This window comes from Hylaeus anthracinus, unplaced genomic scaffold (genome assembly GCF_026225885.1).
Source record: "Hylaeus anthracinus isolate JK02 unplaced genomic scaffold, UHH_iyHylAnth1.0_haploid 3, whole genome shotgun sequence".
Classification (NCBI taxonomy): Eukaryota; Metazoa; Arthropoda; class Insecta; order Hymenoptera; family Colletidae; genus Hylaeus; species Hylaeus anthracinus.
This window is the reverse complement of record NW_026535284.1, coordinates 11,887,988-11,902,979: the sequence shown is the minus strand read 5'-3', so window position 1 is coordinate 11,902,979 and position 14,992 is coordinate 11,887,988. Positions and strand designations below refer to the sequence as shown.

Sequence of the window (14,992 nt, the reverse complement as noted above, 5' to 3'; positions counted from 1 at the left end):
TGGTGGGTTCGACTGAAATAATTTAATTATCGTTCTTTTCGTTAGGTGTTACGAATGATCCGAGGAATGCTAATTGTAATTATATTTTATCTTTGGAATCTCTCAGAAATATTGGAACACTATCGGGTGTTCCCATAGTCTACTGTATCTAGATGAAAATCTTGCCCTGGTTCAAGGAACATTGGACTAAAGCGTGAGTAATGCGCCGTGAAGAACCAAGACGACACGGAAACGTCGTCGTGCCGATCTTTTTTGTCTTGACTCGCGAAAAACTCCCGGCTCGCACCTGGAAAGCTCGAGCGTTATCTTCGGTCACTCGAGACTCGTCGAGTTAAGCCTCTTAAGGGGGATTATGCTTTCCATCATTTTCTCCATCGGGACGAAGCTCTCCCAAGGGATCGGCGAAATCCTACGAACGAAACCCCTTGCCTCTACCCAACGTTTCTCTTAAGGATAACCTTTGAGACCGACGAAACTTTATTCGAACAATAGATTTGTGTCTAATTAGGATATTTAATAAATAGGAAAACACAGTCGAGCGAACTATACGCGATCATTTTGGAAACTGGGACAAGCTCGTTCCCATGCGTGGGTACAAAAAAATTGATGAAACTTAAATCCCACAAAGGAAACCGTCCTTTGACGAAATAATTTCCTGTTTTGTCGCAACGGTGCGTGTGCAATATGTATGACACAAGAGATGAAATTAAAACTAATTGCGCGAGTATAATTGCTACGCAACTTGAAAATGTGGGGAAAAATGTAGTAAAACGAGTAAAAAATGTTTAACCTGCAATGGTAGAACGTTTGAATACCTCCTTTGAATTAAATAATTTCCTCGTATAAAATATGAAACAACTCGTAAAGTATTATATTTTTAATGATCATGCCTTAATACCTGGATGCATAGAACGACCAGAAGAATCGATTTACGTTAAAAGAGATGCAGGGTTTCGTTTAGAAAACAGGGACAAGTATGTATAGTGCTTGCACCGGCTCGTCAACAGGAAAATTATATCACCAGAAAGTAATACAAAACAAACAAACCTTGCCCCAGTTTCTACATCAAATCTATACACCCTCCAGCACAAAACGATGGCAAATATTTCGATATTGCGAAAAATTTTACAATACACGTCGAATGTAAAGGTAACAATGTGAACAAAAGATCACACGCTAATATCCGATAGAATCTCCTATCGTACGCATCGCGCACCATCGGTTTCTCCATTAGCGCTCTTTGAAACCCTGTGAAAGCAGAATGCCAGATATTCTCTAACTTTCCACGTCTTTCCTTTTCTTGTCCCCTTTTCCTTGCCACAACGAAGCTCGCTTGGCTTTAATGAGAAAGTGACGCGAACAATGCCCAACGTTAAAGTAGAATGCAAAGATGGCAAAACATTGTAGAAACCGTAGGAAATTGTACTTTTTACCGACTAACGCATGATCGATTAGTCGTCATGGCAATGTTCGTTCGAGTCTTGAATAAACAACGAAGTACTGATATACCGCGATACTTGTCGGACGATCTAATATTGAAACGAGAATGAAACTAGCCGGGATCGTTGCACAGTCAAATTGACTTTCCTTTCGAAAGTTTCTAAAAGCTCGCAAAAAAAATGGAACAAAGGTACCAGACACGAGCAGAACGGCTTCACATTCATTCTTTTAGACAACGAGTGCGGCGATTTTTAGCCGTTGCAAGAACCGTGCCCTCCAAAGGGATGACAATTTTTCTGTAACAGCGGTAACGTGATCTCTGAGATTACGCGAAAAGATCTTTCAAATTGTTAAGCTCGACAACTCGGGAAAAAGTTTCGTTCCAGTCGGGTTCAAGGGCTGATAACGAGAGAAATTCGGAGAATTGTTTTTCTACTCGAGCATAACCAGTTTTGGATCTCCTCTTTTTCGCTACAACATCGATCCATCGTAATTATTTTCACAGGTTATTTCTTTCTTTGTGTGAATTCACATCCAACAAACGAACGTTATGCGCGATTCTTAATTAACGCGCTGAAATTAATGGCAAGAATTACGATCGAATGGACTCGGATAATCGAAAGTTGGTAAAATCGAACAAGGAGAGAGAAAAAGTTTTAATAATAGGACGCCTTCTTCCGGTGGAATATGATCCAGGGCTGGGTCGCGGAGGAAAAAAGGTAAAAGGGAAATTCGGTGAATAAGTAACGGAATTTAAAAGTCTCGAAGAAAAGAGTTTTCATCGGAAGGGAGAGAGCTCTCGAGCAGAGCAAGGATAATTTCAAATGTCTCGGAGCGTTCGGTCCACGTGAACGCGAACCAGGGACCGAAGAGGGGGAGGGGAGAGGGCGTTCGTGTGCACTCTGTCGAAATTATTGTAAATTTACGGGCTCCCGTTGTCACTTCCCGTCCGTTCGATGTCCCTCCGCCTCACACGTTCGAAAATCAAACCAATGAATTGCCCACGAATCGGCGGGCAAAGCCGGTTTACCAATCCGTAAAAATGCTCCCGTAAAAACGTCAACGCGATGAAAATTTCCCCGCCGAACGAACGACACGTATCCACCACCCCTCCCATTGTCCTGAGAATTTCGGAATTCCTGTCAAAACGCCAGTGACAAAACGCTTCCATCTGTGTTCGAGCGACGCAATATTAAAGTAGAAGCTTATTCGAGCTTACGTTTAAACGAAGAAACAATTCCTCACATTTCGTCCCGCGAATCTTCGAGTTCCCACTGTCGTTACAAATAAATTTAATCTATCCTGAGCGAGTCCCATTATTATTTCGACACCTCGAGAGGCAGTCGCGAAGCGAATTACGAATGTTTGTCACGACCAGGGAATCGCTGCAACCCGATAACGAATGGATTAGGTAGATTAACCACGTCGACGCTTGGGACAAGTTTAAAGGACTACGCCAGAGGGTGTAAAGTGACGTTCGTTACTTTCGACACGGTCGATTAATCGAAACCGATGGCGCGGATTCCGCGCACGGACTCAAACAAGGTACGTTCGATCACGGATTCGAATTACGGCTATCGTTTTCAAGCGCAAACTGAAAAGGGAGAAAGATGAGCACAGATCGAGCGTCATTACGCGTGTACGTGTGCTTCCCAGTGACATAATCAACAGCAGATAACATCGCGCTGTGACATGCGGTTGAAACTAAATCCGTTCGATGCGTTACATCAAGTCGGACCTTCCACCGATTTACCTACGCGTCCCGGGATATGATGCTCGTCGTTATCGCGATAGCACGTATGCATCGAATGTCATTATGCGGTTTATGTCTCCACACGTTATGGTTCCTGTTCCCACGAACTTTTGACGCTCAAATCATGGAACCACGAAACAAGGAAAGTTGTAAACACAGTTCTATCAATTTTTTTAACACGTGATTCTATAACCAAGGACGCATTGCACGATAAAATGCAATCTAGAAGTATCATTCGAAGAAATGAAGAACATTTTTTTAGTTCAACCTCGATATTACTATTTTGTTTGGAGTTTGCATGCTTTTTGCACTTAGAAATTGGATACCAGTCCATTATCATCACTTTGTTATTTTGTTTCTCTCTTGCCTTATCCAAGAGGACATTATAAAACGATATATCGTTTCGCTAGTGTATCCTTAATAGACATTTATGCAAATATTTGTTTTACAATTTGCAAGGATTTTAAAACGATAATATCGAGCCTCGCTGAAAGAAGAGAACGCGACAACGAACATCGAAGTTAAAAGTACGCTGGAATGGATTTATGGAAAAACCATTATTCATCATTCTTTAATCGTTCGTGCATTTGAATTCGTAAAAGTACATATTCAGAATCGCAAAGTCTTTTTTAGAAGACGCCAATCCTCGTACAAAAAATCCGACAGTTTCAGAGAATTGGATTAAAAGCGACCATACGTTTCACCGCGATACGAGACGAACAAATGTCCATAATAAAACACGTCGTGTTTTGAAATCCTACCGTTTTGTTTCAATTAATGCGTTTTGGTTGTCCGGCTCAATTTTAAAACTTTCAAAAGTCCACCTGATTTTCATATTCGGACAAATTTTGAGCTGTACATTTTTGCGTATTTTACACATTTACCGCGTTATGTTCCTGTTAAAAAATATTAATGTGTTGCATGTTATCTTTTCAAGCATTGGTTCGCGTTTGTTGCAATTTTTTTCTTTGATTTGCGGGGAATCGTCCCGGTGGAAATCGGAAAACGAAGAAAACCTGCCTATCCTTTATGCATAATCCGACAGATAAGAATACGACTACCGCGTTGGTGGCGAGACGCACGTTCAAAGACATTTTACGAGAATGGGAGTTATCGTTCTCCTCAACCCCTTTCCCTGCCCATCCGTTTGTAATGCAAAGCACCGGATATGTGTTCTTTCCTCGCCCCGAACACGTATTATCTTTCTGACGCGAATGCGAATATTTAACGTCTAATGTAGTCACGTTACGTTATGCAAAAATAGAGAAACTCCGGGAGAAGTTAACGCGAAACCCGAGAAAAAAGTAATACGTAACTCGATCTTTCCGAATTTACAGGGATTTGACACAATACGATAGCACGAATACCTTCAATTTTCAACTATCCGTTTTCAACTGTTGGACGTAGGAGCGGTTACTTCGATGGCTGTACTACTGCCAGCAACTAATTAGAAATTCTAGATGATCTGGTTTATACTATGGAGAATCAGGATACACTAACATTTTGCCTAGCCAGGCGCTCGATATATTATCGAACCATTTTACCACCATTAGGATTGGTAGGATTAACGAAAATTGTATTATCATATTCATCGATTAACATTATTCTACATGCTACGTATTGTGCAGTTGCAGAATTTTATTATATATTAACGATACGTGCAATATTCACAATTATCGCAGAATTAATTTATCGGTATCCAATGTTTGCTGGATTAATATCAAATATGCACCGTTTAAATATACAATTCTATGTTGTTCAAAAACAAATTCTAGAAATCCGTGTAAGTTATCGCTTCGATAACCGATAAATCCACACTGATTTATTTGCAACGTAAATCACTCGCGGAGCAAACGAAACAAATGATGTCTTTTCAGAAAGAAAAGGGCTATTGTACTCCAAGAGAGAATATTTCTTTTGCAGGTTGCACGTAACTAGGGCAGGTTCGTTATTATGCCAGGTGAACGGAAATCGTGTGTTCGGTGTATGCATGTTTTGGGTGCGCAAGTAATAATAATAGGAATGCCTATTACAGTGAATGAAGACATGTTGCTTCCCAATCCGAGGTAGTTTCGAGACGCTCGAGGCATATTCCTGTGTGTCGTGCGGATTGCACGTACAAGTTCCAGCAAACTCCTGGAAATCGAACGAAACAGATACGGCGCTCGCTGTTCGCATAAAACAACCAGTAGTAGAACACACGCGTATTCGACGAAACCGCCACCTCATCCTCTGTTTCATTCCATCGCTATTCACGACCCTCCTTCGAGGGAGTTTATCCACTTGTACGGTGCAAGTAAAATCTCGGAAGGGCGAAAGCGCGGAAACAAAACCAAAAACGTTAAATTTTATCGCGCATACAAGTGTAATAGTTCGTGGTAGAAGCGACAGTTTGCTCAAATTGGAAGTGTCTCATTCAACGAGATCAAGAGAAACTAAAAAATCCTTGTCAGTGTATGGGAAACAATAAAAAAAAATCGAAGTATAGATTTATTCGAAACACAATAAAGTTTCCTTCGGTTTCTCGAGTGGAATTACCCTGTTTGGCGTTCACCGAACACGTCCCAGCTAAAACTTTCAAGAGTCTCGGCTCGGTCTCGAGTTTCATGAGAGGTACGTGAAATTTGATCGCTGTAATCTTTGCGGATCGCTTGACTTTGTACACGTTGAATGTGTACGAATATGTTAATACTTCAGGGATGATGTAATGGATGTAAGTACATTGAATAACAAAAGATGCAGCAACGGAACGACCTAAAAGAACACTATTCTGCCCCGAGGAAATATATACGATGGCTTTAAAAGACTTTAGCAGCAACAGAGGCGGTGGTGGGATGATAGGTCAAGGCTTGATAGTCTCGTCGCGATACGATTCATTTGAAAATTTGCCAAGACGAATCGTGATTCATCGGATGGGGCGATCCAAAAGTTCGCGCGATGTCGGGGGTTCGAGGTACGAGGACAGGAAAGGTTTAACAACTTGTGATTTTAGCGCGAGTCCGATGAAATATTCAAGTAGTCTACTCGCCGCGAGACATCCGCGGGAATATGGGCTTCTCGAGCCGACGGAAATAATCGAGTTTCAGAAATTTACATCCGTCCACGGACTCCGTTTCGCGTGACACGCCTTGTGCCGCAATCTGTGTGCAAAGCCTTTGTCGAAAAGTTAAGGGAGAAATTATAATATTGGCTGCGCGAGGAAAGGGACGAAGGGGGTTGACGGACGTGAAGCAGGCGCGAAAATTCGTGCGCCAGAGGGTCTACACGAGAGCGTTATATTTCGTAGATGCGTGTGTACATACAGGAGTGTATATATTTGTAAACCGGTGGCCAGAGACAAGTGTAACGCCGAGAGTACAACAGCGACACGCTTGCGTTAAATGTACGTGGAATAACGAGCTGACGAGAGAAGAGAGGAGACAGAGGGATGGTAGAGTAATGTACGTACATCGTAAATTCTCTTTGTCCGACCCGTTCACCGACAATCTGAAAGCAAGACCACGGCCAAAGCTATTTTGTTGGAAACGTCATCTTTGGCCGAGGCTGACGAAAGCAGAGGCAAAAATCAAAAGCTATCACGGCGACTCTCCAGACAAGCTTTACAGGATTACGAGAACAACAAAGTCTCCTTCTTTAGAACAATGTCAACGTTGCGCGCATACGCGTCAAAGGATGTCACGTCAACGTTTCCGAAGTCCGCCACGACCGAAACACATTCTTGCAGACAATTCAGAGCAGAAATACTGTAGGTCAAACTACACGCGACGTTAGACTGTACCGTGCGGTTCGATAAATTTACAATTGAGCCGATCAGGTGAACCGCGAAGACTCAAGCGATCGTATATCTCTGCTGAAATCTCGACCGAAACCTCTTTCATGCAGGATCTTTTCTCTTTGTTTATTCAGGAAGAGCAGCTTCATTCCAACGTCACCGCCGGCATAGTACTCTCGGACCACTCTTTGGTGCTTCAGAGAATAACTCGAGAATCTGGTGGAAACTACACATGCATGGCCGTCAATGCCGAGGGTCGAGCTAGATCTAACGCAGTCGACCTCCAGGTTATGTGTAAGTATATCTCTACCTTGTTCGGCAAGAAAAATAACGTGGAATCTCGACGATACAACTCGACTCGCGTGCATTTTCCCAGCGAGCCCGTCACGGGTAATCGGTACTTTTATATCCTTCGTGTTACTGCACGCACAACGTAACCCCCGCGAGATTTACCACCACGCGAAATGCTTTACGACGTATCGCGTGACTCTTCGTTTTCGTCAAGGGGATAATTCACCGCTGCAAGTGAAAAATGTAAAAGCTGGGAACGTCTGTTACGGAACTTTCTCGGTAAACCACTTTCAACCTAAGTTTACGTTACCAACAAAGATATGACCCCTCCCCCCAACCCCCCTCCTGTGCCGACACCTCCGCGTTTTAAGCAATTTCCTCGACAAATGTAACGGGTCAATTTTATAATTTTTTCAAGTATCTGTGAGTGTTGTTACAGTACTTCCCGCTGTTGCATTCGATAGCAGCAAAGTAAAAAACTAAAGAACGTAAAAGCCAATTACAGGAATACGGTTTCACCGTCGCGATGCTGCGGATACATCGTGCGAGTTCTGCGTTTATGTTACAGTCGCCCCTATTTGTAAGCACGTTGTAAATTCCGCCGGCTGGAGGTACCAGAACGCAACACCGCCGCCTTTAAACGTTCCCGAAGAGATTCACGGAGCCTTGAAACACGAGACCATCAGTTTGGTCTGCGAGGTGGAAGCCAACCCGACATCCGTCACCTTCCATTGGACCTTCAATAGCAGCGGAGATCTCAACGATATTCCGTCCACAAAATACACTAACGAAGGCACATCGAGTAGACTCAATTACACCCCGTCATCCGATATGGATTACGGGACGTTAGGCTGTTGGGCGAGGAACGTCGTCGGTTCATCCAAACAGCCGTGTCTCTATCAAGTGATCGCAGCAGGTTTGTGGAAACCCAGTCACGTACCACGACCTTTAACCTTATCGTACCACATTTACGTATACAAGCACACGATAAGCGTTATCTCCCGTTTTCGATGCCTGTCATTCTTTCGATGCTGTTCCGATAAGTTTGAAAAAAGAAAAATGTCGATTGTTTGAAACTGGTGTGCATCCAGCACGAAGGGATTTAAGTTCGAGGAAAAGAAAACTGAGTCGCGAGCGTGGCGCGTGCAAGCATGCGTCAAGAGAGTCGTCATTACTCGGTGAAGCGGTGGGAACGAATTAACGAGACGCTCGGATGTTTTTTAATTATTCCTTAGCTGCGAAAGTTGTCGAGCACCGTGCTCCAATTCGCGACGCGCGAACACAAGAGAAGCACCGTGACCGAAATTCTCTGGTAATAGTTGACGAAATGAAAAACACCCGCGTTGTCTCCAGTTGTGTCGCGTGCGTTTCTCGCGAGAATTTAATAAAAATTGTAATTGAATATGTTCATTATAGTATACGCGCGACTCGACGGTATATGTATTGACCGAATCCCGACCAAAAGCTTGGCCACTGTGCTCCATTTTACCAGTCAAGCTTTACTCCGCGATAAAAAAAGTACCCGTAAAATTATAATCTTACTTCCCATCGTAAATTTAGGGTTTAGCGAGCTTTTATATGCATTTTACACCGAACTTTTTTCACAGTTGTTCGCGAACTCGGCGTTCACTGTACCAATTGCAAAAGCGATTCATTCTTTAGCAGTGCATTACTGTACGAAAGAGAATTTTGTGAGATTTCACGCAGGTACTCGAAACGATCATTTTCATCACGCTCGCAACACCGATAACGAATACACAGACGCGAGCAAATTCTCAATTGCATTATACATCGCTGCACGAATGAAATGTTTATTTCCAGAAACGCATCAGTTTTTACCCAAGGGGAGATTCGTACGATGAATCGGCAAAAACATGTAGTACCGAATTATTTAAAAAAAAAAAAAAGAAAATATAATTAGTAAGTAGTTGCTAGTAGATTGCGTATATTCACGAACACGAGATGTGCAAAAAAGCATTTCCCTTCCGTATGCAAAGAGTAATAGAAGAGTATATAATACACCTACACACCGTACATCATTTTATTACGTACGCAGACACATGCCAATGACGATTACGACATCAGCACAGTCCATGAATACTCTTTATACTTGCATGTGTCCCTCGTCTAGGTGCATGTACTTTGCATACATGCATGCAAAGTTCCGCACACACATGCATATTTGCATATAAAATGTGCATTTGCATACAAAATACGCATCTGCATAAACATCCGCAGTGTAGTAATTAGTTGTGTTATTAAATCATACACATCAAACCTTTACAAAGGATTTTTTGACGTTATTAACTTATGGAAAAGCTGAATTGTTGAAATACGCCGTGGACCGAGAACGACGGATAAAATCGCCCCGTTTTAGCGACGAAATCAACGGGGTTAATTTTGCACCCGTCGAGTAAGCGAGATCATCGTTTCACCCTAGTCAATACTTTCCCTTTGATTCGATCTTAACCTCCCCCGTGTGCGCCGGTTGCGGTAATTGGACACGTAATTTAGTTTCGGTGGAGGAGGCAACGTATTTCTTATGTAATTACCAGGCAGCGGTTTTTTGCGGACCGAGGGTCGCTACTTGGCGCGTGGATCCAACGCAAAACGTTGCACGCCGCGGCTTTAGTCAACCAACTGGTCGCGAGTAATTAACTCGCTAATTGAAACGAGGATGCGAGGCGATAAACGGAAATGCCGACGGATGATGTGGGCGTTCCTTTGAACCCGTCCGAAACCCCTTGCGACGGTGGAGATGTTCGAGAAACGAGCGCAAACAACTCTGCGGAGTCGCAAATTTGCGAAACGAGGCGTCTCAAAGTGATGGAGAATACAAAAAAATTTACAGAAACCCTGCTCCTCGCCGTGTCTAATTTAACTCTCGACGTGCAACGGTGCTTGTCGGTATTAGGAACACGAATATGACGTTTGTAAAATGTCAGAGAAAACGAAACTAAAGTGTTTTTTTGGAAAGATCGAAGTAGTACCCCACAAAGAAATTGTCTAAATAATTCCCCATTGGTGCGAGCGACAAAGTAAAGCATAATCTCGTATACTTTAAATAATTTTCGGAGTACTGAAACAGAATGAAAAGCGGGATTCAAAGAGAAGGGGCTTGAGAAACGAACGAAATCTGTTTTATCGTGGCACTACTAATTTGCGTTAGCTGCAAAGGATTATATTCTCATCGCGCGTTGTACAGAGGGGAACGAAAAAAAAGGAGGAAAAAAGACAAACGAGATGGTAGAGAATAGGTACACCGACCACATTGTCCACCTTTTCCGCAAGCTTTTTCAGCCGCCTATTTGCATACAAGCGATCTCGTTAATGTAACACCATCGTCGATAATGACGACCGTAGGACATAATTTCATTCGCCGCGAAACGGTGCAGTATCGCGTTGCAATTTTCGTTGAGCAATGAAATGAAGTTACGCGAGCCGCTGTGTATGTGGCCACGCCACTTTTTCCCTTCCCGGGTACCGAGCGAAATTTGTACGGTACACGAGGTTACCCCTTAATACGAGTGTACGTTCTCTTGACAAAAAAGGGACACGCTTTTACGTTCCGGTTATATTATCTATAAACACGCCAGAAACACACACGATCGTAACTTTGCGCGTCGTCGTTAATCACCGGATACGCGCGGTTATTTTGGAAACGCATTAACGTCAGGTCCCAAAGTGTGCGATACACAAGTGGCTTTTAAAACGTTTAAATGATCGAAAGTCGCGTCTCTTTTACAGGCAGGCCTTACCCGCTTCAAAACTGCACGGCCTACAATCAAACTGGTTCCTGGATAAGGATATCGTGTACGGAAGGATACGATGGCGGATTGCCACAAAAATTCGTCGCGATCGTGGACAAACAACGACTGGAATCGCCGAGTCCTTACTGGGACCTGGAGCTTCACAAACCGACGACGGTCGCCCTTTACGCTGTCAATATGAAAGGATCCAGCGATCCAGTGATCATGGAAGGGGTAGCGCTTAAAGGAGTAGCCAAGTTCACCGGTGCGTAAGTACCTCTGACACGAGTTGAACGGAAAACGTGAACAAATTTTGATTACAATTACATTTTGTTGAAAATATCGGGTTGCTTTCTATAGAAAACAAAACACGAATAAACCGCAATTTTCATCATTTCAAATTAAAATACTACCTCGATGCGTGAACGCGTTTCTCGTTTGTTTACCGAACGGAAGCTAGCTCCGAGCGCATAATTAAAATCAATTAGAGCTTTTAAACTCTCGGAATCTGACCTCCTAATGGCTATACGATCGCAACCTCCTCTCTTCTTTGACGTTTAAAAAAATGCAGGATAGTAGCCAAATGAGAATTGGACTCGGTCCCATTTTCCCTCTTTCGTGGATCGTTCCCGTGCATCTGCAGTCGTTGTTATGCAACCCCTGAATACGCTGTTCGAAAAATGCATAACCCAAGCGAGGAAGAAAGAACTCTTGGATTATGTCTTTCTTAATTCGATATGAAAAATTTAATTACTCGTTCGATTACGTTCTCGCGGTGTCGAGTATATGGAAATTTAATTGTTGCTCGTATGAACGAAATTGCTATTTTAATTCCGTATCGATTGTTATCAAATTAAAATAAACGGAGTAAAGCGCCTCAAAGTAGACCGTTATCAACGCCGTTGGCTGCCGTGAAACCTTGCTTTTTACGTAAGAGAATATAATCACCGTAAAATATACAGGTTGAGTCGAGGTGGTAAACAGTTATTAATCGTCACGACATACGCAAGATTTGAGGCGCGTCTCGAGGTGTTAACACCTTCGCGAATTAATTATGGTGGAACTACGGAGACAAACATTTTCGATTTTTTGAAGTTGTCAGGGTAACGCGTAATCCTTTAAACAGGAAATGCAGCATTGCTTTTGTCGGCACGTTGGAACGGTCGACCTCCACAGAATCCGGAAACAAGCCTCCAAATTTATGAGGTATTATTATGCATTCTGTTTTCTCTCATCCGTTTCTTCCATTTGCTACCCCCTCCCCCCCCCCCCCTCCCACGATAGAAGCGCGCAGTTTCCCGACAGTTCTTCTGCCTCGGAGTTTCTCGCCGCGTTCATTAATCTTCCATGGCTACGAAGACGCCTCGTCGAAGGAACTAATGTTGAAGTTGCACCGAGTGGCGACGAAATTAAAATAGGCGAGAGCCGAACGAATACGCGTCGATAACGTTTTCTCGAATTTACGACAGTGAAATTTAATTGCAATAGCAATATCAATGAACGGGACAAACGAAATATGAACAAATGAAGTTATCGAGACTGTGCAATTAAAGAAATACTTGAGAAGCTTCAACATCCATTAAGAACCTAATTCGTAGAGATAGCAACGCGCGTGAATTAATAAACACGTTAATCGAACGGTGCCAAGGAAATACCGCCTCCGAGAAGTTTCGCAATAGACCAAAGTAAGACCCTAATTGGAAGTAGATTAGGTTCCTGGGAAATGTCTCGCCGCAATTCAACCAACATCGTTCTCTGGGGGAGTGTAAACGACAAACAAGTAAATTAGAAACCAACGTGTATCTCGAAGCGATTCGTACGCATGGGAGTATCCGAAACAGACTCCCAGATGTTCTCACGGGGATCGAACACGTTCAACGGGAAGTATACGCTTGGGAATATCAAAAACAGAATAGTGTCTGCAATTCTTTTCAACTCGACGTCTAAATACATAAAATCACGATTCTGTAGATAGGTAAATCTGATCCTCGAAATAGAAAAATAACAAAGTAGTAGAATTTGTAAAAGATCTTTTAGAAACAAAAGGGACTCGAAGGAAAACACTCAAAAACAAATGAAGGGTGTATGGTTGTTTCGGTTGGAAATGGAAACGAGGACGAAATTAAATTTCAACCACGTACATCGTTGAATGAATTATGTATACGTAGAACTGGTAGAGATTTCGTTTATAGGTGAATCGGTATCTTCGGTGGACATGTCGCCGATCCTGATTGGGCTAGGTGGCACGGCGACCGGTTTGGGGCTAATCGTGACTGGAGTGCTGATGGCGCTTTGGCGAAAACACGCCGCCACTCCAGCGAAACCAAAACCACCCCAACAACCTAGCATCGCGACATTCGCTGGCAAAGGTGAAGAGGAAGACGGGAATCCTGATCTTATACCCACCACAGCCTTGACCAATCATTTCACAGGTAACACACGGTACTTTGAACCCCTTGCGACCCGACATGCCTAATCCAATCGTTATCGACCCAGTCAAACCAGACCCTTCGACTTGGTATATGTTCTCAACACACACCCTGTACGTGGTATCCTGTTTGCGATATCACACAATTTTTCCGAAAAATCGATTATACGACTGACATTAAGCTCCCCGTGAAACTTTCAGATAGAAAGCTTCTACATTACGGGTCCCTGCCACGAAGGCCGCGTCAATTGGAAGGACGAGAGATGTCTTACGACGTCGTAGAAGATTCAGATTATCCACGAGCATCGCCAAACGTTAGTAATCGAATTTCATACAGTGGCTAGCGATGATAGTCCGTTTCCACGCCAAATAGATAGATCATTTTCTATCACTCGAAATTCATTTGAAATCAATAAAACGATAACTTAAACTCTCCCTAATTTCACGTCGACTGTAACATATTTTAATTTCATTCAAATCCCTCGTCTCGAGTACGGAAAGTGATCGATTTGGCATGGAATGACCCAGCGATAAACCGGAATAGCCGGGAAATCACCTCGTAAAGTAGCGTTACGCCGCTGCTTCTGCCATTTTATTACCAAGGGATTGCGTGACGCATAAATCTTGGCATAAATTTAACAACTGTTTCGATAGAAACTATAATTTCGAGCGATCGAAAGATGAATATTCTGACGCGGCTCTACAGGTTGCAATGAATACGAGAAATATCAAACTTCGAGTTACAGCTTTGGACTATTGTAAACGACCAAATGAATATATTACAAGGTAACAAAATCCTCCATTTTTTGCAGACGTTTTACAGTCTCCAGAGGCCACAACGATATTCAGAGACGGTAATCAGAAGCGCGGCGATCCAGGAAAGTTGCATTTAAGAAAGAAACAACGACAAAGAAACAAATAATCCCGAGCCACGGTGATCAAGGAAAAGGAAACGTATCCTTCAATGGGCACAGCCGCGAAGCAACGAAATGCTTCGCGGATCGCGCAAGAAACGAAAATCAAAAAAGACTAAAGCCACCATGCTTATGCCATCTTGTACACGTTTAAGCGTACGAACACATTTATTAGCCACACGACGACAGCATGTCTTTGTAAATATTGTATATAAATAAAACATCGTTTTCGTGTTAAAACGTGTCTCAATTATTATCTAATTCCATTAAAATTCTACTTTCAATTAATCCCTTTCTCGAATTAAATAATTTTTTGGAAGAAAAATTTAACCGACTTCCAAAAAGGTGCAGTGAAAAGTATAAAATAATTTCTAGTCAATTTATATGAATACGCACTAGCTCTAGATATAATTGCTTAAAACTATGGGACAATGCAGTGAAAAGTATGAAATAATTGCATTATCGACCGAGCAATCTACGTTACCGACCGAGCAATCTACGTTACCGACCAAGCGACCTACATTACCGACCGAGCAATCTACATTACCGACCGAGCAATCTACATTACCGACCGAGCAACCAGCATTACCGACCGAGTAATCTACATTACCGACCGTTCAGATTACATTACCGACCGAGCAATCT

The 14,992-nt window shown here is 42.7% G+C and overlaps 1 protein-coding gene across 1 annotated transcript in view; it reads left to right on the top strand.

Annotated features, from left to right (window-relative positions):
- LOC128893459 (nephrin-like) overlaps window positions 1–14,573 on the top strand; it is a 116,304-nt gene extending 101,731 nt beyond the window's left edge. Inside the window, exons 10-15 of the mRNA XM_054154394.1 lie at window positions 7,100–7,259; window positions 7,825–8,172; window positions 11,004–11,270; window positions 13,198–13,437; window positions 13,635–13,747; window positions 14,246–14,573. Of these exons, the coding sequence (XP_054010369.1) occupies window positions 7,100–7,259; window positions 7,825–8,172; window positions 11,004–11,270; window positions 13,198–13,437; window positions 13,635–13,747; window positions 14,246–14,326 (1,209 nt within the window). The 3' untranslated portion in view covers window positions 14,327–14,573. The remainder of the gene's footprint in view (window positions 1–7,099; window positions 7,260–7,824; window positions 8,173–11,003; window positions 11,271–13,197; window positions 13,438–13,634; window positions 13,748–14,245) is intronic.
- Window positions 14,574–14,992: the final 419 nt, after the last annotated feature.